This window comes from Apteryx mantelli, chromosome 19 (assembly GCF_036417845.1).
Source record: "Apteryx mantelli isolate bAptMan1 chromosome 19, bAptMan1.hap1, whole genome shotgun sequence".
Classification (NCBI taxonomy): domain Eukaryota; kingdom Metazoa; phylum Chordata; class Aves; order Apterygiformes; family Apterygidae; genus Apteryx; species Apteryx mantelli.
Window position 1 is genome coordinate 15,834,885 of NC_089996.1, and position 22,751 is coordinate 15,857,635.

Sequence of the window (22,751 nt, forward strand, 5' to 3'; positions counted from 1 at the left end):
AAGCCCTTGGTGGACAGCTTTGCTTTCCCTCTGTCTTTCCCCGCAGCCTCCCCCGCTATCTTTTATATATATATATATATATATATATATATATATATAGACGGGTCGGTGTTATCGGACTGGCTGCCTTCAGGCTAAGACCGCTGGAAGAACTGATCGTGTTCCTCAATCATATTTGCAAATGAGCACTCATTTCCTGCTTACCAGGCCAGAGCACGGGCACTTTGTCCCTTTAAATCATTGTCTTAGGCCAACGATACGAAACACTGAGCAGCTCTCACTGCAGATGCTCAATGTCATCAGATTCAAGGAGCAGATAATTAATATTGAAAGGTGTGATTGCAGCCAAGCAGGCTGGCTAATCAGCTACTGATTTTGCTCTAATGTCCTCGATCATTTAGAAATATAATCTGGAGGTGGTGGGAGGGATAGAGGAGCACTGGCTGGAATTATTGTGGAAATGCAGTATCCCTTTCCGAGCCTAAACACTGCACAATTACACCAGTGACTTGGTTACCTGCTTATTCATCAGGGCAAGGCCAAGCTCCCAGGCTAAGGAACCTGAACATACTTTTTCCTTCAGCCCTTTCTTGCACCGGATCAAATGCAGCTCTGCAATACTGTGATCCTTTCCAGGGTACTGCATGAGCAGCTGGATCAGGAGAGAAAACTTGGGTGCCAGTTCAATACCCCTGAGTCATAGCACACAAATCTTTTATTCTGCCATCCCCTGTCAACGCAGGCCCGTCCTGCTGCGTGTGCATAGCCAAACTGAGGCTGCTCGGCTGACACAGCTCTAAGCACAGAGCAGATGGAACGAGGATACACAGCGGTCTGGAGATTTCTTTATCACTGATTACTGACTCTGCAGACTTTGGAAGGCCATTAGGACTACATTTTGTGCAAAAATCTCACAGCAAAGCAGTGGCTTAAAAATCGTGTGCAAACCAAGCCCCAGGGCTCATGCATGGGGTATAAGTGCACTGTCTTGTGGATGGGCGATATTAACATTTGGGGTCCCATTTTAATAAGTTGGGGAACACAGATCATCTGGTTGATTTGGTTTTGGGGAGGCTGAGGAAGTACCAGCAGTTTATTGAAACTTGGGCACCTAGAGTTCACCACAGCTGGGACTTTGGCAGAATTAGGCAGCTCTAAAGAATGGCTTACAGCGCACCCAAAACCTCCCATCTCTCCATCACACACGCCTTCCTTATCCCCAAGAACATCTTTGCACTGAACAAGCTACCTCACGGCCCAGCAAAGGCACTTCACTTCAGCACGGAGCTGTGAATCTCTTCGGTCAAGCTCTGTTTGTATGCCAGAAAAATTCAGCAGAAGGCTGATATTACGCTGGGAATCGCTTTCCCTTTTTTCAGAAGGGCTGTCTGCTCGCCACCCAGTCACGCCGTGTTGGGACAGAAAAGATTCCCCGAGCCCATGGAGGTAGGGTGTTATCCCATATTGTGCAAAGGGGATTAGAAACCAGGATCTATACCACAAACAATGATGCTTTCTTTTCTCCTGGATTTCAGCAGAGCATTGCTCTCCCTCCCTCCCCCTTTTTAATTAATCGAAACAATCCTGTGGAAGTGCTTTGGCTTTCCAACGCATGCTGGTTTCCTCACCTTCTCCCTCCTGTGGTCCGAGGGAGGGACAGCCCTCCGAGGCCAGCTCACGAGGAAGCCACAGCAGATCTGCAGGAATCGTCTTCAGCGAGTCTGCATCCCTCACAACCCCTGTTTGTTTTGGATGCAAAGCCTGGCACGCTGGGTTAGATGTTAGTCAAATTGACCTCTCCTGTTTTCCGAGTCAATGATCTTAGATTAGTAAGTCAGGCACAAGATGTTGAAAATTAATCAGTATCTAGGGCTGATAGGGAACTGTTTAATTGGGGAAACGGCATGTAGTTGGAGCAAACAGCCTCATTTTCTCAGCTGAAGCGACGACCACTAATGCTCTTTGCTAAAAAGTCCTGGGGCCACCATAAGCCACTGCCAGGAGAAAGCTCCCATAAAGCCCTGGACAGTCACAGCTCCACCATGGAGTCAGCTGAAAGCACTCACCATCTTGCAGGGTCAAACTCCAAGTGCTGATTGCCTTACAAGGCTAATCCTATTGATTGCAAGGATTTAGCCCTGCGTGGGAGGGAATAACTGATTCCTGGGAGGACTCAGATTGAGGGTGACAGCTCCAGGCAGGAAGTTAATGTGTCAAAGCATTAGCTTCATCAGTGCGTAACATCAAGTTCTCCCGAAATATTTCAATAACTTTTGATATTTGACTTAAGACTGTTAGCCAGCCAGAGCAGTCTCTTCTCTCTCTCTCTCACACACACACAGATATTTCCCATAGTTTCCCAGCTGAACTCCTGGCTTTTCTTTCACACATGCTACAAAACCAGTAAGACTGAATTCGATTTTCACTGGGGGATTTTTTCCTATCCCCAAATACACCCCTCCTACCCCCGTAACACAGAAAGAATGTGGGCTTTATCTGTGCACTTTGGGGTAATTTTGGAGTCCTCGAATTTGCCCACCTTCTCAGGGACGGCTGTTTAGACTGTCTCTGGAAAACAGACCTCTCTGAAATGATTCAGTTTGGCCACCAAAACTGGAACTACTGTTAGAGCTGGAAAGATTTAGACCCAGCTGAATCCTGATCTGAAAACCAAAGTCTTTGAGCCTACAACGGACGAACGATAAGCTCATGGACACACAGCTACCTAACTAAAAAGTCAGTGAGGAGCCGCATGGGCAGCAGAAGGTGGGAACCTGGCTTTCCATGGATTTGCCTGCGGCATCTGTGGATTCTCCGAGGTCTAGTATAGGTGAGGCTCATGCTACCATTCTTTTTCTCAGCAAAGTATTTTACTATAACTTCACAAATTACTCAAAACCTGGTATCTTTGAGATCCCCCCTCTTTGCCAGATTTGACCGAAATGGGACCAGGCGTTCAGAAGTTACGGGCACAGGCACTCCCGAGGGAAAAGGAGATCACCCACCCACGCGGGCACAGGCGCACCAGGCGTAGCGCCTCGGGCGGGAGGTCGGGCACGCCGGAGGGACGATCCAGGAAGCCTTGCCCTCCGGAGCGCGGGTTTCCAACTCCGCCGTTTCAGCCGGCGCAGCGGCCGGGCCGGTGGCACGGGCTGGTCCTCCGCGGCTGGGACGCCGCGCCGGCCCCGGGGCTGCCAAGGCACGCTGTCCCGGCAGAGCAGATCCCAAATCCTCCTTTGTTTCCACGCTTGGCTGTTTGCGTTCTCTTTGCTTTTTCTCCCCCCGCTGCTTTTTTAAGGTAACAATACCTCCTTTCAGGCACTGCCAAAGTCCTGCTCAAGCCCACTCAGATAAGAGCTGGCAGGAAAGGTAACTGCCATCAATATTTTGGTGAATGTTAACTACCTGAGGACAGGCTGGGTGGGGGATCGCAGCAGTCGGTTGCGAGCACCTGGGCTACGTTTAAAAACGCCGCGTTAAAAGTCACCTCGCTCCCTGGATCCCCTAGCAAAGGCTCTGCAGCGTAAGCGGCTGCAAAAGGGGGAGCTTAGCGCGCGGGAGCAAGCCGACCGTCACGCGCCGCACGAAGGTACGTCTTCCCGGCGCTTCTTTTGCGGCCGTCTCATTTACTCCACTAAAATATTATTCTTCAGCCAGAGTTTATTTTGGATAAGTGCGGCGAGTAGAATTGGTATCCCTAAATTCTCGAGTGCAGGTTTCAGAATTGCAATGTTAAAATAAAAAAAGGGGGGGAGGGGAGGGGTGTCTCTTTTTTGCCCGGTCTCGGAGATCGCTGCCTGCTGTCACGCTCTGTCACTCGAGCTCGGCCAAAAGCTGCATTTCTCTCTGTCGTTTTATGAAGCGAGCACCTGTCTTCATCCTCTTCTTCAAAGTCAAAAATCATTCTGTATGTTATGAGTAGGAACCCAGGATTACGATAAAGAGTCATTTCAGACTGACAGCAAATTAAACTGCAAGCCAAGGTATATATACACCATTCAGAGACATACTTATAATAGGTTTTTTCCTAAAACCAGAAAATATAATGATATTCTGTCATGGAGTCTGAGACTTTCTGTGTTATTATTAAGACAGAGCAAACATTTCTAGGTAAAAAAACTGGGAGCTGGATGGTTGTTCTCAGAATAAGCTTTTCCCACTTAGCAGAACGATTTTTTTTAATGCTCATGCAAAAACGGTATGATTTTTGCCAAGATAAATGGCTAGTGCGTATTTCTAATCCGTCACAGATAGGATACGCAGGTAGACAGACAGACAAGAAAAAAAGTGCTCCTTCCCTCCCTCCCTCCCTGTTTTTCTATCACACTGTGCTTTGCTATATTAATTTTAATGTGATGAGTGTTATGTTATGTTTTCTTTTAACTAAGTATGCTGTTCCCGCAACAGCAATTCCTTCACTTTTGCAACATAAATACAGCAAATGAAAATAGAAGAAAAACGGAATAAACGATACCCCTCACAAAGTTTCACTGTTAAACAAAGGAATAAAACAAATTTCCATTATTGTATCCTACGGCGAAGACAGCAAAAAGATGTAAACAGTGAAAAAAGTGAAAAGAAAAACTAAATCAGTGCATGTTGCAGCAGCAGCAGCTGCTGGTCTCCCTAACGGCCTTTCCGAGTCCCTTCGCACCCCGAAGGAGCCAAGCGGTGCCAGAGCGGCAGGGCCGGCTGCGGAGGGGACCCGGCTCCCGGGCAGGCGTCACGTTGATTTTTGGTGCCCGTGGGCAAGCAGCCCCCGGAAACCCCCCGCGTTATCCATGCAGAGCCAAAAAGGGAGGCAAGGCAGGAAGCGCCGCAGGGAGCGCAGCTCCCGGGGACGCGGCGGCGGCGGCAGCGGGAAGAGTGATGCCCGGCTCCGCGCGGCCTCGTTGAGCGCCGGTTCCCATCGCATCGCGCCTCCGAAGGGACGGGGAGACGCGGGCACCTCCGGCGGCGGGCGGTTTGCAAAAACGCCGAGCGCCCAAGCGGGGAATCGGGGGCTCTGCGCCGCGGGGGACGGGGAGGAGGCGCGAGGAGGCGCCGGGACCAGCACGGAACAACCCGGATACCCAGCACCGGGGGAACAGGGCGGCCCTGAGCGCGCTCCTCGTTTTTCCCGCTTTCATTAGCTCCGTGGAAGAAATAAAACGCTAGCCGCAGAAGGAGAAAACGCTCTGTCTAAATTCTTCGGCTTGTCTTAGATTTATGTCGTACGTAAAATAAAATATTTATATAGTGCTTGTGCACATAGCTATGCACTTGGCATAAGAGAGAGAGGAACAGCCAGACAGAGATATACGTATTTTCGGTATATACGAGTGCATGCATACGTGAGTCTGTGTTTAGATATATATAGAGATATATATAAAACAAATCCCTGTTTATTACTCAGTAGAGAAAACTGCAGGGTTTTTTTACATAAATAATCCTAGGGTAAATAAACTCCCCACCCTGAGCAAACTAAAAGTGATCCTGTAGCAGATTTCTCTATTTTTCAAATAAATCACGGTCCCAAACGAACATGGACCTGGCAGTTAGAATTCCCAAATCATTCAGGACTAGCGCTGGGCTGGGAGCTGGAAACAACCCAAACAAACAATTTTACAAGTTCCAGAGATTGAGCCCCCCCCCCCAACCCCTCTTTTTTTTCTTTTTTCTTTTTTTCCTTTTTTTTAATTTGAGGCGCGGAGGGGTGGGCGCTGCCGCGTGCGTTGGCCCATAGGAAACCAGTGACCCAGGGACATCTGCAAGCGATTAGGACGCAGACTTCAGGTAGCTCCCAGCAACACGTGCTGTCCACATTACACCCTCCAAGTATATTTCCACAACTTTACTTCTCCAAATAAACAGTCGGGCTCTCCCTGCATTAGCAAGGAGCTGCACAAACAGGTAGAGAGAATGGCAGTTTTATTCCCCCTTCCAGTTCTGATGGATTTCTTGTAAGCTGTTGCTGGCCTGGGTAATTTGAACTATTGCTTGCAAAACATAATAGGGCCGGTTTAAAATTACTGCCATTTATTTATCTGTATGTGACTATGAAACATCATGTACGATTTCCCCGGCGCGCTAGCTGCAACCCCTACGAGCACGCCAAACCAAAAAAAACCTAAAAAGAGAAAAATAACTAGAATCCGGCAGGATTTATAATTGGGCTGATGGATTTCTTTTTTTTTTTCTTTTTTTTTTTTAATTTAGGTCAGGTTTTGTAAAGATACAAAACTTGCAAAGATGCAAGCAATGCTCCCTCTTTTTAACCTCTTGGGACAGGGAGGCCTTTGCACGAGGCAGTGACACGGCCGGCAGCAGCTGAAGCCACCAGGTCTCGCAGGTCACGTCCCCACCTGGGGAAGACACTGAGCGCAGACAGAGTCGGGTAGCGATACAGGCAGTGGGGCACCCGCTCATTTACAGGAAAAAATGGAAGAAAACAGGGCCAGGACAATGCTGCTTACTCCTAAGTTATATTTGCTCTAGGGCATTTCCCCTTTTCCAGGGATCTCGGTATTGTTATGAATGAAAACTACGTCTTTTGTCCTCGTTAGCCGAGCTTTACTCTCGCCTTTGATCAGTTTACCGTAAGCGATTCGAAGCAGATTGATTTATCTTAGCATCTCATTGAGAGGCATTTCCAGCTCCATCCGCCGCGCGAGGCCGCTTGCGGCAGGCGGCCGGGAGCCGCAGCGAGCAGTGCGGGAGCTGCGCCGGGCCCGCACCGCCGCGCCGAGCGGCTCCTCACGTCTGCTTCAACACGCGGCAAGTCCAGAGCCGGCAGCAGAACAGCTTTCACATAAGTTAAAATTGCATCTTGCAAAAAAAACAAAAAAAAAACAAAACCCTTTCTCCGTTAGGAGAAAAATCCTGCGCTTTCGTGAGGCTATTTCCATCCTGCTTAAACTGAGACTGACAAGTTTTCCATTTACCGAGCTTGCAAAGCTTCAAGCCAGGATTACAAATAAATAAATAAATAAATAAATAAACTGAAATACATCACTTTAATCTTGAGAAAAAGAGTAGTTGCGAGGCACAAATTTGCGTGCGCGGCGGCTTCCAGCCGTGGGAGAAAGCGCAGAACGCACCGGCGAGGTTCTGTCTATTTACTGCGGCGGAGCCTGTGCCGGAGCCAAGGAGCGTTACAGCTCATACGGTGCCGCTCAGCGCGGCGATCCGGACCCCGATACGCGCCAGAGAATAAATCAGGCACCGGACTTTCCTGGGGGTTAACGGCTCGGCAAGCGAGGGAGTTTCTGATCAGCGCAGTATTTCTTATTAGCAACCGGTATGTTAAAATCCCCATCTTTCCCCCTGCTTTTTTTCAGATTCGCTCTTTCTCTCTTTTTTTCTTTTCTCAGCATTTTAAAAACTTTTATGGGGGAAAAAGAGTTTTTCCGATCCAAAGGACCACAGTGCCTTTACCACTGTCTCCGAGGTTCAGCCTAATTCTAATCACCGCAGGCAGGATCTGGCCCCCAGCGGATTCATGTTCCCAGGATTATTTTTTAAGTGGTAAATCTCAACGCTATTTAAAGTGATGCTATTTCACCGGCCACAATGAGTGTGCAGTTATTTAATAGCTAAAACAGAGAGACATGGTCAAATTAACCCTGCCACCCCGTTCAGTCCTTATAAATAATTGGAATATTTTTACTGCAGCACTGAGATTCTTGACTGTCAGCTTTTGAAGTTCTTTCACTTTATTCTGTATAGCGAATCCGGCAAGACAGTATTTTTAGGCATGAATTAAAATGTCATAAAAGCGAATATCTTTCAGGCGTAGAGTCTTCAGGCTCCCTATTACCTTACAAGCCGAAAAAAGGGGGAAAAAATGCCAGTGCTCCAGCTTTCCCTCCCATTCCCAGTTCATTATTTGCAGAGCTTAAATCAACACACAGTGTCGTCTCCAGCTCAACCCGTAACAGCTGTTCAGGGCTGTATATTATCAAGACAGGCCAGATAGACAGATAGATTTCAAAAAATGAATACAATACTGTAAATGCACAATATCAAGGAATTCTTAGCTAAATCTACAAAATGACAATTCTGCCCTAAATACATCACCAGTTAGCCACCATTCTTTCTTTTTTTCTCTCTCTTTAAACTGTGCAATGACCTTCCAATAAGGACGTGTCGGAATGCGCCTGAGAAACGCTCGGGCTTTGGAAAAATAAATCGCTACGGTACAAAAGGGGACGTTACCCCAGGTCCTTGCTAACCCGAACGGGAAGACGGCGCCGGAGGGCACGGCCGCCCCTTGACCAGGCTCGAAGGCGCCGCGGCCACGGCCACCGCGCGAGGGCACGTGGCTACCGCTGCTAAGCGGCACCGGCCCGTTTGGGAAGGCGCGAGACCCCTGCGCCGGCGAGCCGAGGTCGAGGAAAGCCGAGGGAGGAGAAGCAACCAAAGCGCTCGCTTCCCGCGCCGCGCGGGGCAGCGCCGGCACGCGCGAGGAGCGAGGAGGGAAGGCCGGGCTTCAAAACGAAGAGGGATCATCGCATCGGCTTCCTTGCACGTGCATGTCTTTGTTTTTTAAAGAATGGCGCTATGACCTAAAACCTCGCAGTTTTGCCCCGGAACGACTCGGCCGGGCCGGAGAGCGTCGCCCCGCGCAGGGCAGCGAGCCGGTGAGCCTGGTGCCCGCCGGACCGGCATCGCCTCACCGCCGCTTTCGGAGGAGGGAACTTCCCGGGGCTGGAAGGGGAGGTGCGGCAGCCTCCCCCCGGTTTCCAGAAAACGTCAGGAAAATGCAACTTACTCCAACGTCACAGCAGCCGCCAGCTGCCTGCCAGCAGCTCTGATGCGTATCGATACTGCTACAGCACCCGCTCGTACGGCGGGAGAGGAAAAGCTCCTAAAATCTCCCGCGCGCGTGTTATTCCCTTTGCTGTTAAACCTTGTGCCGCGTTCGCGCTCGGTTCAGAGCCCTAGGCAGATTGTTTCCCAAAAAACAGCAATTTGATTTAGCACGAGGAAGAAAAAAACATCAAACGAGGATTATACGGCATACGCGTACTGCTAAAAATCTTTCCTGATATCTGAGCTGGCCACTTAGGATAAAACAATGTTAATTCTCTAAAAAAGAAAAGAAAACTTCCATCCTGACGTAAAAACAGCAACAGCTTGTCACTTTAAAGGAAACTTCTAACCTTACAAAACGACTGCGATTAATCAACTTGTCCATATTGTCTAAATAGTCCATAGAAGAGGAATTAAAAATAATAATTCAGAAATTATAAAATTACATGTGATAACATAACTGCAAAGCTATTTTACATTTCTCTTTTGTTTATTGTTCAAACTTGTCAAACCACTTTCTTTTGTTAAAACAGATTCTTTTGTAATGAAAAGGCAGCGTCCCTTTCAACAGATGGACTTTCAGAATGAAAAATGTTCTAATTATTACACTTTTCATTAAATCAATTATCCTCCCAAATTATTTTTGTGTTTATCTCTGCCAATCAGCAGCAAAGCCATGGAGCAATCTGTTGCCACCATATTTTTCTCCTCCAGGTACATTTGTTCACATTTTTGCTGTAGCAGCTCCAGCTGAGATAAGAACAATCTACTGGCCGAGCTTGCTTTGATGTCCCTATAACAAACACATATATTAAAAGAGATTTGTTGAGCTAAATTCAGCTCATGCACTATCTAATCTGAGGCTGAAATTGTCATGGGAAAATACTTCAAAATTGTTCACTACAATACTAATTGCAAGTTTACTTTTTTTTCCTTCTTTTCACTGCAAATAACAATGCAAAATTCAGCATATCTTGGACTGCTAAATATTTAGTAAAGTAAATACACGTAACACTGTAGAAATGCTCTTTAGCATTGCAGATGAGAATAAGAAAACCCAAATCCTCATGAAGAAAAACAGTCTCTGCTCCCAGTCGCCCTATTCTTTTGACAACGGCTCTGTAAATAGGACAGACACTTACCTTTAAACTCACCCAAAGATAACTACTTTCCAAACGTTTGCAAGCAAAAAAAAAAAAAACCTCTCAGGGAAAGAAAAGCAGGGTCTAACAGGGAGATTGCTTTCAAATGCATTTATTCAGAGCTCCTTCCCCCTTCTGCCTTTTTTCTACTTTTTTACTTTTTTTCATGTGCCATTTCCAATACCTTTAAAACACGCTTATTAACGTAATAGCGTAATCATGACAACGACGATAAGGTATCCGCACAACTGTACAATTACCGAGCCTGACGCTGCTTTGAGAATTGTTCAACAGGACAAAGGCGGCGAATTTAAGCAGTTTCACTAAAGCCCCAACATTAAGGCTGGAGCTGCAATGGAAAATGATTTAGTGCGTCTTTTGCGAGGGAGAACGGCCCGCCGACACGTCCCCCCAAAGCTCGGGGAGCCGCGGGGCAGGGGAGGGAGGGGGCTCCCGAGCCGTCCTCGCACCCGGCCGCTTTGAAATTCAGTCCTCGCCGAAGACCCCCCTCTCCTCTAAGCCTTGAAGACGAGTTGTGCGTTGTTCTCCGCCTGGATAACGCCTGCTCTCTTGTCAGCATCCCCGATACTTAATTCTTATACACGCAGAAAAGTAGTTTGCTATTAAAAATGTAGAAACTGTAAGATTCACTATAAAGAGGAAACGTTTGCATTTATATACCTACCTCTACGTACTTAGAGATATACCCTCAAAAAGTCCTACTACTGATTTATTTGCTTTTTATTGTTTTTTTCTGATGATAACGTCGGTCAATTTAGCAATAATCTGGGGGAGGAAGAGGTGAGGGGGAGACAACCTTCCTCCCCCTCGCAGAGGTTCAGCGCAGCATCACCCAGCTCGAGAGCAAAGTCTCGTCAGCCGCCGCCGCGGAGCGGCACAGCCTCCTGCGCGGTGCTGGACGCCGGCGCGCAGCGGCGCTGGGGCGCGGGGGGCTCCGGCTCCAGACCGCGGCTGCGGGAAGGGACAGTGCCACTGGCCTTAAAAAAAAAAAAATGCATAGAAAAGAAAAAAAAGTGTGTGTGGGGGGGTGATTTTACAGTGTGACTGAAATACTGCACTTTAGACTAGTCATTTATAACAGCCGGGAGCAGCAGGAACGAAAGCTCCCGAAAGACTTTTTAACAAGCGATCGCCTTGCAGCGGGGGCACCGCGGCCACCGCGCCAGGGGCCCTGGGCGAGCAGGGAGGTGCGCGGGCCGCTCCCCCCCCCCCGGAAAAAAAAGTGGATTTGGAGTATTTTGGGTTTCGCGCAACATCCCCCCAAAACACATTAAAAAAAGCAAATTCGAGTAAATGTATATACGCATAAATATATACACGTACATATGTATACGCACACGCACGCGCTCCCCGGCGGGCAGGCGGCGGAGAGGGCGCGCAGCCCCCCGCCCCCGCGCAGCGCTCCCCGCCCCCCCCCCGCCCCCCGCGCCGGCCGCGCCGTTCCTGGGCTTTTGGCGCCCCCTCTGGACGGCGGCGCGCACCGCCGCGGAGGCCGCTCCGCTCCGCGCCGCGCCGGGCAGCGGCTCCGCAGCCCCGGGCGTCGCCGGCCGCGCTGCCCCCGCGCCTCCTCCACGGGCCGCCCCGCGGAAGGGAGCGCGGACCCACCCCCGCGAGCGGCACCCGCTCCCCACGCACAGAAGCTGACAGTTTCTTTTTTTCTTTTTAACACATATAAAACACAACTAAATCCCCAGGAAACTTCTCGCCGCGCTAAAGCCGCGTCCGCCCCTACGCGGGCGCGGGGCCTCAGCCGCCGCTCTGCCCGCGGACACGTCGCCCGGCCCAGCGGGGCGCGGAGCCGCCTCCGCGGAGCTTGCGCGGCGCCTTCCCCGCAGCCGCCCCCCCCCCGCCCCCCCCTCCCCGCGCGCGGCGCTGCGCGGCGCGGCGCTGCGCTGCGCGCCCCGGCGGCCCCGCCCCGCGGCGGCAGCCAATGGCGTGCGCGCCAGCCCCCGGGGGCAGCCCGCCCATTGGCGGAGCGCTGCCGAGCCGAAATCGCCGCGCAGAGTATTTATTCGCGCGCGGCGGCGCGGGCCGCAGAGCCGCGCTGCGGAGCCGCGCTGGAGACCGGCGGGGCGCGCCCGGCCCCACGCTGCCACCCCCGGCCGGCCCCGGCCTCCCGCCAGCACCGCTTGCGCTCCGGCTTCTTCCCCCTCTGCTCTCCTGCAACTTGCAAAAGTTTCCCCACCGCGCGCCGCCTTTTTTTTGTTGCTTTTTTTTGTTGTTTTTGACTTAAAACGGTTGGGGGAAAGAGAGGAGAGGAAAAAAAAAATTACAACTTTTGCAAACTTTTCCAGCCTTACCTCTCCTCTCCCCTCCCCAGCCAGGCTTCACGCTGGTGGAGAACTTCGCCTCTTCTAGTTTTACTTTTTTAACTCTTCCCTGCCCCTTAGCCACCTGATTTTTTTTTTTTTCTCACCCCGTTTCCCCCCTCTGCCACTTTCTCGCATGAATCTCCTAGACCCCTTCATGAAAATGACAGAAGAACAGGACAAATGCATCTCCGACGCCCCCAGCCCCACCATGTCGGATGACTCTGCCGGCTCTCCCTGCCCCTCGGGATCCGGCTCGGACACAGAGAACACCCGACCCCAAGAAAACACCTTCCCCAAGGGTGACCCGGACCTGAAGAAGGAGAGCGACGAGGACAAGTTCCCAGTGTGCATCCGAGAGGCGGTCAGCCAAGTGCTCAAGGGTTACGACTGGACCCTGGTGCCCATGCCGGTCCGGGTGAACGGATCCAGTAAAAACAAGCCCCATGTGAAGAGACCCATGAACGCCTTCATGGTGTGGGCACAAGCCGCCCGGAGGAAGCTGGCGGACCAGTATCCGCATCTGCACAACGCAGAGCTCAGCAAAACCCTGGGCAAGCTCTGGAGGTGAGTGCGGAGGCTGCGACCGCTGTGGCTCCTGCAGCCGGGGGGGTTGGCCGGGGGAGAGAGGCGGGGGGGGGGGGACGACAAAGTTTGCAGCTTGCAAAGTCTGCTCCATCCTGTGAGAGCACCAAGAGGAGCTGCAAGGGGAGGGAGAGGATGGGTTCAAGCCTGGAAAACTTGCTGAAGACTTTTGCACGTGCCGGCAAACTCCTTTCGCAGAGGAGAAGCCGGAATAGTAGGGGGAAAAGCGAAGGAAGGAGTTCCCCGTGGCTGCCTTCTGGTCTTGCGAGTGGTTTCTTTTACCCGAGCGATGCCCTGGCTTGGAGGCTGGCCTCCGCCGGCGCGGGCAGGAGGGGGCCGTGCGGGGGGCCGGGGTGGACGGGCTTTCCGCAGCGGTGCCGGCAGAGCCGCCGCGCCGCGGGGAGAGCGGGGCCGGCTGTGGCGGTGGCTGGATCGTGCTGCTGTCCAGAGGAAACGATGGTTCTTCTGGATTGCATCAGCTTCGCCCGGGAGCGGCGGCAGCAGCAGCAGCAATCGGGGGCAAGGGGAGGGGGGATGACAAAGCCGGGCGCCGGGAGAGCGCTGGCGACGTTGCGCCAAGCCCCGGGTGGATGGGTGGGTGGCTGCGATGAGTGGCGCATGGCTGGGTGCCCTCCGACTTCCAAAATAAGGCAGGGAGGGGAGGAAAACAGAACGGGAGTGAGTCACCTGGCTGCCTCCTAACGCGGTGCCTGCGGAGAAGGGGGGGATCCCGCCCGGGCCGCTGCCCTCACGCTGGGGAGAGAAGGCGGCGAGCGAGCCTGGCGCCTTCGACGTCCCCAGACGGGCCGCGCGCCCTTGCCGGGATGGCAGGGAAGGGGCGAGGGCCGGATCCCCGCCGCGGCTCTCTTGCACCAAAACCACCCGTCTGCTTTGCCGCAGGGAGGGCGGAGGGTTGGAAAGCGCCCCAGACGGCGAGGATTAAGCGCGGGGAGGAGGAGGGGACGCGGGGGGCTGCAGGGCCGGGCTCGGGGCCGCCGAGCTGACCTCCCCGCTCGCCTGCAGGCTGCTCAACGAGAGCGAGAAGCGCCCCTTCGTGGAGGAGGCCGAGCGGCTGCGGGTGCAGCACAAGAAGGACCACCCCGACTACAAGTACCAGCCGCGGCGGAGGAAGTCGGTGAAGAACGGGCAGGCGGAGCAGGAGGAGGGCGCCGAGCAGACCCACATCTCCCCCAACGCCATATTCAAGGCGCTGCAGGCGGACTCCCCGCAGTCGTCCTCCAGCATCAGCGAGGTGCACTCTCCCGGGGAGCACTCCGGTAGGTGCTAAGACAGGCTGTGTCCTGAGGCTGAAATTGGGATTGGATTGGGGGGGAGGGGTGGAGGGGGGACAAACCCACAGATGCGGTGAGGGAGGGATGGATGCACCGGGAGAGGTGCGTGGGGAAAACTGCAGGCGCTGCCGTGCACATAGCCCAGGCGCCCGCGTGCACGCACGCTTTGTGCCGCTTCCACCCCCGTCTCCCCATGAGAAATTTGAACTCATACTTAAAAAAAGGAAAAAAAAGAAAAGAAAAAAGGAAACCGAAAGATGTGCCCGCTCCCGCGGCTCATCTCTGAAGTGTCGGTAATTTTACCCAGCGTGATAGATCGCCGCCGATAGGGCTCGCGTTTGTGTTCCTAACGCCTGGAAATGTTTGTGTTTCCCCGCGCGACTGCTTCCAAAAGCAGCACGTTATTATCCGGGAGCCCCACAGATCCCGAGTTAACCATTAACGGCGTTATCGCGCCGGGCGACACCTCCCGGCCCGGGAGCCTCGAGGACGCCCGGGCAGGCCGGGGTGCGCGCGGGGCTCGTTGCCTTCGGCGCCTTCATCGCCCGTGCTCTTCCTTCGCCTCCGCAGGGCAGTCGCAGGGACCCCCCACGCCTCCCACCACCCCCAAAACAGACGCGCAGCCCGGGAAGCAGGACCTGAAGCGGGAGGGCCGCCCGCTGCAAGAAGGGGGCCGGCAGCCGCCCCACATCGACTTCCGCGACGTGGACATCGGCGAGCTCAGCAGCGACGTCATCTCCAACATCGAGACCTTCGACGTCAACGAGTTCGACCAGTACCTGCCTCCCAACGGCCACCCCGGCGCGCCGGCCACCCACGGCCAGGTCACCTACACGGGCAGCTACGGCATCAGCAGCACGGCCGGCAGCCCGGCGCCCGCCGGCCACGTCTGGATGTCCAAGCAGCAGCAGCAGCAGCAGCAGCAGCAGGCGCCGCAGCAGCCGCAAGCGCCGCCGCAGCAGCAGCCGCCGCCGTCGGCGCCGCCGCACGCGCTGGCCCCGCTGAGCGGCGAGCAGGGCCAGGCGCAGCAGAGGACGCACATCAAGACGGAGCAGCTGAGCCCCAGCCACTACAGCGAGCAGCAGCAGCACTCGCCGCAGCAGCTCGGCTACGGCTCCTTCAACCTGCAGCACTACGGCTCCTCCTACCCGCCCGTCACCCGCTCCCAGTACGACTACGCCGACCACCAGACCTCGGGCTCCTACTACAGCCACGCGGCCGGCCAGGGCGGCGGCCTCTACTCCACCTTCGCCTACATGAGCCCCACGCAGCGGCCCATGTACACGCCCATCGCGGACCCCTCGGGGGTGCCCTCCATCCCCCAGACCCACAGCCCCCAGCACTGGGAGCAGCCCGTCTACACGCAGCTCACCCGGCCCTAAGGCCGCGGCACCGCGCCGGCGTCCGGCGGCATCGGAGGCGGAGAACTTCCTCGGGCTCTTCCTCTTTGAGGCTGGAAAAAAAAAAAAGAGAGAACGGAAAAAATAAATAAATAAACAAACAAACAAAGTAAAAGACGCTAAGGTGAAGCTGGCGGGGAGGAGGGGACGCCGGGAGCCTTCTGCACTACAGCATCCTCCGGGGAGTGGCGAGACCGCTCCGAGAACCGGCAAAACTCGGTACAGACTTTCCAAGGACTGGACTTTAACTCTTGCTTCAAGGGGCGCAGCGCAGAGATGAGATTTCTAACCAACCAGCTCATTCGTCTGTTGTCTGGACTTTTGTAACAATTCTTTTTTTTTTTTTTTTTTTAGCAGTAATTAAAAAAGCAAAAAAAAAAAATGGGGGGGGAATAAAAAGTAAAAAAAACTCAGAGTCCTCTGTGAGGAATATTCTCTATTTTAAATATTTTTTAGTATGTACTGTGTATGATTCGTTACCAATTTGAGGGGATTTATACATATTTTTTAGAGATTTTTAAAATGCTCTTATTTTTCCAACAGCTAAAAATGACACTTAGTGGAGCAGTCCTAGGTTTTCTTGCAGTCAGAGGTATTTTTGTATAGATAAGTGTCTCTTTCTCTAAAAATAAAAAATAAAATAAAAATACGAAAGCGAAAGCGCGTGCATTTAACTCGGAACAAAACTCTTGAGAAGTGACCACCACCAGGCGTAGCCACGGCCAGCTCTGCAGCTGGGGAGAAGCGAGCTGAGATTGTACAGGGATCGGAACAGAAGAGGCTTTATTTTTCTAACTCCAAAAATAGCAAAGCAAGCCAGGAGGAGATTTTAACTTTATTTTTTAAATAACCTTGAGCCTTAAGAAGAGAGAAAAAAAAAAAAAAGAAACAGCAGAAAGTGCTGTGGAGAAGCCTTAAAAGCAGCGCCGGGGCGGGATGCGCCGGGCAGCGGGACAGGGGGCCGCGAGCCCAACGCAGAGCCCCCCCGGGCCTCCCCCCCTTCAGCCGCCTGCGGCCGAGGCTGCTAGAGCACGTTGGAGACATCAGAGAGCCTTTAAATTATTTATTTTGAGCTAAGAGCAGTTTTCTGAATCACAGCTTTCCTTTTTCCTTTTAATCTCCCTTCTATTTTGACTCCTTTCGAAAGCGATTACGTTTGTTGGAGCATTATTTGGAAGGTAACCGTGCCTGTTAAATTATGGTCTAAACTGTAACCAGTTCTTTATTTATCTCTTTAATTCTTTTTTTTATTATTATTATTATTATTCTTTTTGGAATCTGTGTCCTGGGTTTGTACAAACTTGTGCTCTTCCTTTTTTCTTTGGTCTAAGGATAAACTGGAAAAAAAAATTTGTACAAACTAAAGATTGCAAATGTAGCGTATCACTGAATCATTTGCCTTGTTTTCTGCCTCAGCTCTCTGGGACACACGAGCTCGTGCGAGTACGAGACCCAACACCCGACGGCGACGCGCGCGTGCGGGTGCCATCGTTTTAGCCTTCCACCCCCAATACTGTCTTGAGGTGGGGACACTGACTTTGGTGAAGCTGTGGCTGAACAGTTAAGGATTGCTTTTTAAAAAAGACAGCAAACTTTTTTTATTTAAAAAAATGATATATTTGTTAACATTTTTTTTTTTAGGGATTCAGTAGAAGAAAAAATCTTAAAGCACTCTTATAATATGGCATCTTTCTATTTCTGTATAAAAGCAGATCTTTTTAAAGTATTTCTGTAACTTAAAAGACCTGTCATTTAAATCATATTTTGTCTTTAGGTAAGTTTTTTTTGTTTTGTTTGCAAGATCCTTCTCTTTGTGAAACTTACCTTTTTTGTATATTATTGTTTGCAATAAATATACATTGTATTAAAAGTTAAAAACCCCAGCGGCGTCTGGTTCATTAACAGCCTGCAAGCAAAGCCGGGGCCACGCCGAAGCCCCCGGCGGCTCCTGAATTCACCGAGGGGCCGGGACCGTCCCCCCTCCCGCGGGAACAAGACCCCCCTTCCCGTCGCGGCTGCGCCGCCGCGCGCGGGTTTTTGCCCGTTTTTTGCGTGAGCGTCGCCCCGCGCCGTCGGGCGCTTTCGGGACGCGAGGGGAACCCGCGAGCGCTGGGACCTCCCGCTACCCCGCACAGCGCCGCCGAAGCCAACCGGTGCGGGATGGGGAAAGGGCTGGAAGAGGGAGCGCTCGAGGAGGAGGAGGAGGAGGAGGAGGAGGAAGGCTGCTCCACGTGGTGCACCCAGCGGGGCTCTGCAGGGTCCCCCAGGCGGCCGGGGGTCCCAAACATGCACACGGGTGCCAAAGAGCCGAGAAAAGCTCATCCAGGGCTTTTCCTCTCTCTCCTGCACCCTTCAGACACGAGAAAAGGAGAAAAGGAGAAAAGGAGAAAAGGAGAAAAGGAGAAAAGGAGAGACGAGCACAAGCCGCCAGGGAGAAAGCAAAGGGCGCAAAGCCCGGGCACGGGAAGCAACGCCGTTAAAAGACCGACAAAACCAGAGCCCCCAAAATTAAGCGCCTTAACCCAAAAGGCGACGCGTAAGCTCTAGCCTTCCCCACATCCCGCTGGGCGCCAGTGGGTCCCCGCCGCTTTCGGGCGGTGCGGCGGGCCGGGCCAGGCCGGGCCGGCTGGGCTCACGGGTCCTCGGCCCCGCGCATCGCTGCCTCCGGAGCCGCGCCACCCGCTCGCCCCCGAGCGAGGGGGAACGCCGGCTTGTTCCGATTTTTAAACGCATTTATTTTTATTTTTTTAAAGGCACATCATCCTTAGTGTTTTCCTCGTGTCCCTGCTCTCTCGCAGCCCCAGCCCGGAAAGACCGCGCCGGGGGCCAGCCATCGCCTCTCCCATCCAGCCCATCCTCGCATAAACCGCTGCTCCAAACGTGCCCGTTCCCTGACCGCGAGCAATTCCCTTCGCCCGGGCGCAGGAGCAGCTCCCGGCCGCGCCAGCCCAGGCTTCGCCCGCTCCTCCCCGGGCCGAGCGCCGGCGTTTTGCCGCCTCGCCTCGGCCCAGCCTGCAGCATCCCTTGCCGCCCTCGCCCCAGGGACAGGGCTGACCGAGGCGAGGGCAGAGCTGAGCCTTGCAAATCACCTGCCCTGCTGGCTTTAGGACACAGAAACACGCACTTAAACCTGGCTTCCTTACAGAGGTCACGGCATTAATTTGCACAAGTCCCGTCCCGTCCCTGCCCTCCCAGGGCCTGGTCATTCGCTTATGAAAACCGGCTCCTGCACAAACATAACAACTCGACCCAGAATCCGCCTGGAAGATGCACGTTGCTGTGCGACAGCCCCGCGCCACGAGCCGACACACGTCGCCGGACGCCCGGGGACCGGGGGCGATGCAGAGCCGGGCGCGCGGCGCGGGGACTGTCCGTAAACCCTGCCGGAAGGAGCGGATAAAACTTTATCTCAGGCCTTCGGGCAAATGGCTTGTTCTCTCCGATCTCTTTTGCCTGCCTGGAAACCTCCACGGGACCGCGGCAGCGAGCTCGCCGTCCTCCAGCGCTCCCACGGATCGGCTCAGCTCGGCGGCCGCCGCGGGGCAGATCCAGCCGCCCACGCTGCAGATCCAGCCCGGGGCACGAGCGCCCCAGGAGCTCACCCACCTGCAACGCAGCGGCTTTGCGCTGCTGCAAAATATTTACTCTCGCTACAAGCAGCTCTCAAGCCAATTAACCACAAGGGATTCATCTGCTGCGTGCGTTAGCGGGGGTCCCTGTCGCTGTCTACCTGCGCAGTCGGCCACCGCGACTGGTGGGAACGCTTTGGCGGCAGCTGTTTTTCCGCAGCACGCGGCGCATTTCCCCTGCCCTCCGCAATTTTTGGCCTTGCGGCACCCTTGGAAAGAGGAACAAACGCAGCAAGCGGCGTTAGGGCGAAGAAGCTCCTCAGAGCCCTGGCGAGCGCTCGGCAGGCCCGGAGCGAAGAGCGAGCCCGCTGCAGGCTCTGACAATTCAATAAAGCAGCTAATGTCTTTCCCGATGCTCGTGTGGGTGGGTTGGGCTGCTACCCAGCAACGAGCTGGAAAACTTCCCAAAAGCGGGACAGGCTTGGCTGGCCAGCCGGTCTCTCCGGAGCGGCTGTGGGTCTCGGCCGGGGGGGCCGCGAGCATCCCCCATGGTTCCCACCAGGCGCTGGGCTCCGTGAGAACCACACGGCGGGAGCCGGGCCCGTCGGGCGCCGCGGCCAGCCGGGACTTTCCCAGCGCGCCGCGGTGGGTTCAGCGCTCAGCTCCTCGGGGAGCTTCCAGAGGCCACGGCACCCCCACGCCGGTCACTGAGCCTTCGGGAGCGTTTAGGCCCCGGCACAGCCCCGCTCAGCAGCCCTTTCCCCCGTCGTGGCACGGCTCCACCTTCCAACCGGAAACGGCTCAGGGATATCCTCCTCGCGAGGAACCAAAAGAGCAAAGCTCATGACCCAACCCTGGACCTGTAATTGCTGCACTGTTTACTCATGGTGTGGGCTTTAACGCGCTCGGCCTCCGCCGGGGAAAGCCAAGCTGGACGCGGGGCTCCGGGAACCGGCGGGGTCCTGCCCATCCGCGGCCCCGCACGGCTTCGGGAGGGCCTGGAGCCAGCGGAAGGGACGGGCTGGGGGCCGCGGGGACGCGCACCGCGCCGGGAAGCTGCAGGGTGCGCGGTGCTAGAAAGCAGAGCAGGAGGAGGGGTGGGGAGCAAACCCATTCGAGGGAACTCGCACAATGCTGCAGGGCAGGTTTGAGCCGCAGAGCAGATAACCGAGCCGGGCGCAGGGACAGCTGCGAGCCGGCGAGCTCCTGCAATGCTGCGCGGCTGGTTTGGGAACTGGCAGAGGGCTGGAAAGGGAGGGGAGCGCCGGGAACGCCGCAGGCCAGGGGCACCGGCCGAGCTGCCTGCAAAAAGCCGCAAGGGCTCGGCGAGCGCGGTGGGCAGGACGAGGTGGAGCAGCGTGCTGGCACGCTTCCCCTCCTCCTCTCCCAGCTGTGTTGGACTTCGTGCTATTCCTTTTTTCATCAGCTCAGTGGGGGAAAAAAAGAAAAAAAAAAGCTTTTTTTTTTTTTTTTTTTTTTTTTTAAAAGAAAAAGTTTCCAAGCAGCTCTTAGGAGCTCCCGCGACACTGGGGCCCTGCAAGGCCCCATGGTGTCACGCTCCGCGCCGGCCCGCAAGCCGCACACGGGCTCCCCGGCCGCCTGCCGCGGTGTCAGCTGCTCAGAAACGTAGCTTCAATTTGCATTTCCTCAGCCAGCTGTTCGTGTTGACATCGCACTGAAACCGGGGCTTTCGCCGAGAGAGGAGGCGAGATCGCAGCCAGCTGTTTGCTGAGATCCGGCGATGGGCGACGGCCCCCGCCAGCTGCGGCGGTCGGGAGGCGCAACGCGGCGATGCAGCGCCGCTGCGCCAGCGCTCGCCGCTGGTCGAGCGAGGTTCGCTAGGGTTCCTCTTTTCTTTCTCAGGGCCTAGTTCCAGGAGTCAGGTGATTAAAAGAGAGGGAGATTTATGTGTCCAAGTGAGCAAAGCAAGCCGGGTTTCCCCAGCGTTAGGCGCCCGGTCGACGCCGAGCGGCGGGGACTCCCCAACCTCCGGAAGGGAAGTTCTCCCACCCAAGAGAGGTGTCTCAGGTGCCTCCTTCTCTGCTGCCACCAGCAAAAGCTGGCTGAGATGCCTGGACTCGCTGCCACAAAGAAAAACCCCATCTGAAAAAGGTTGGGGAGAGCTCAGAGGCGCAAAGCACGACCGGGTCCAAGGAAGCAGAGGGGAAATGGAAAAAAAAAAACCCAACCCCAAAAACTTAAATGTCCTTCTTGCCAAGTCCTCCTGCCTTTCCGGCTGCCTCGTGGTTGTGGCTGGCGACACAGGTGCATCGCGGGCGCAGGGGCAACGGCAGCAGCTCATGGCACGGGGATGCAGCTCATCTCCGCGGAGGGCGACCAGCAGAGCCGAGCTGCGCCCACCCCGCGCCCGGGCACAGGCACCGCGGCCGGGCGCCCCCGCGCCAGCACAGACATGCCGTAAGTGCTACCGTAATATAAATAATTGATCCAAAGGTGCCTCGGGGGCTGTAAAGGCTTCAGTTGTTAGCTGCTTGGGTCGGAGCCCGTGTCTTTATTGCGTGTTTGTACAAGGACTAGTCTAATGGGGCGCTGAGCCGCAATCGGGGTCCCAAAGCGCTATTGCAATACAAATACTAATCGTGCACCAGCCGCTCCAGAAGCGGCCGCCGCGCAGGGCTGCGCTCCCCAGGCTCGTAAAGCGGGCAAGGAGCTGTTGGAGGCAACGGGAGCTTGGCCCGCGCAAGCGGCGCGGGAGCCGAGCCGCACGGCAACCCCTGCGGCTGAGAAATTCTGCTTTTAGTCCTGCACATACCTGTGCGCGCGCTTTTGTGTGTGCGTACATGCGTGCACGTAGAGGCTGGGTCCGCCGATGGCGAGCGGCTGGAGCTTTGAGACGAGCTCTTTGTAAAACCAGGGCTGCGGAAAGGAGCTATTTCTTCATTAAAACAGGGTCATGTTTATAAGAGGTTCAATAAAAATTGTTTGAAATAAGAAAAAAACAGCAGCTGAACAGCGGGAAGGGAAACAAACCTCCAAATTCACATTTCTAATTAATTACCTGCCTGGGAGCTGCTCTCAGTTTTCAGCGACTGAAATGTTTTACAGCAAGAAAGTCTAAGCTCAGTCTGCGCTGCTTACGAGAGCTGTAACCACAGCGCGCCGGGAGCAGGAGCGCAACCGCAGAGCTCTTCAGCCTCACCGAAAAAGGTGTAGCTGGGTCCACGGGCCGCCGAAGCCAGACAAATTCAGCCTGGAAACAACAGTAAATTTTTAACAAGGTCCCGGGGTTGTGACTTGAGGAAACCCCCAGGCTGGGTGAGGTGAGGCCATCCCGAGACGGTCACATGCAGAAACGCCGATGAGGAGGAGGAATCGGCACGGCAGCGACCTTGCCTGCCCCCGCCGGCAGAGCCGCTCCGCTGCCCGGCATCGCCCACCGCCCGCTTCGGGGCTCGGGAAGACGTCTGCCCCCAAGGCAGAGCCCTCAGACGTGCAGCATTTGCCCGTCGCTCCCCAACCAAGTTATAACCTCAACTGGCGATTCCTTCCCCACCAGCGTTTCCAGCCTTTCCCGCTCGGAGCCCTCCAGGGTTCAGCTCCCAGCCCTGGATCAGGCTACACCTACACCATCCTCCTCAAAAATCCCACCAGGCCAGACACCTGCACCCCACAGAGAGGC

The 22,751-nt window shown here is 54.5% G+C and overlaps 1 protein-coding gene and 1 long non-coding RNA gene across 3 annotated transcripts in view; one reads left to right on the plus strand and one right to left on the minus strand.

The window, feature by feature from the left end:
• Positions 1 to 15,588, minus strand: part of LOC106486692 (uncharacterized) — a 28,906-nt gene extending 13,318 nt beyond the window's left edge. For both annotated transcript variants that reach the window (XR_010886089.1, XR_010886090.1), the window contains exon 1: positions 15,515 to 15,588. This is a non-coding gene — a long non-coding RNA (uncharacterized lncRNA). The remainder of the gene's footprint in view (positions 1 to 15,514) is intronic.
• On the plus strand, positions 12,069 to 15,524 carry SOX9 (SRY-box transcription factor 9). Its single transcript, XM_067308473.1, has 3 exons — positions 12,069 to 12,832; positions 13,874 to 14,127; positions 14,713 to 15,524. Exons 1-3 carry the CDS (start codon positions 12,402 to 12,404, stop codon positions 15,522 to 15,524), a joined length of 1,497 nt encoding a protein of 498 aa, XP_067164574.1. The 5' UTR covers positions 12,069 to 12,401.
• Positions 15,589 to 22,751: the final 7,163 nt, after the last annotated feature.

What these genes read in the sequence shown, in the direction of transcription:
- SOX9 (XM_067308473.1), top strand. Translation starts at nt 12,402, where the DNA reads ATGAATCTCCTAGACCCCTTCATGAAAATGACAGAAGAACAGGACAAA. An exon ending in ACCCTGGGCAAGCTCTGGAG is followed by an intron (nt 12,833 to 13,873) that starts GTGAGTGCGGAG and finishes GCTCGCCTGCAG; the next exon opens with GCTGCTCAACGAGAGCGAGA. An exon ending in CTCTCCCGGGGAGCACTCCG is followed by an intron (nt 14,128 to 14,712) that starts GTAGGTGCTAAG and finishes TCGCCTCCGCAG; the next exon opens with GGCAGTCGCAGGGACCCCCC.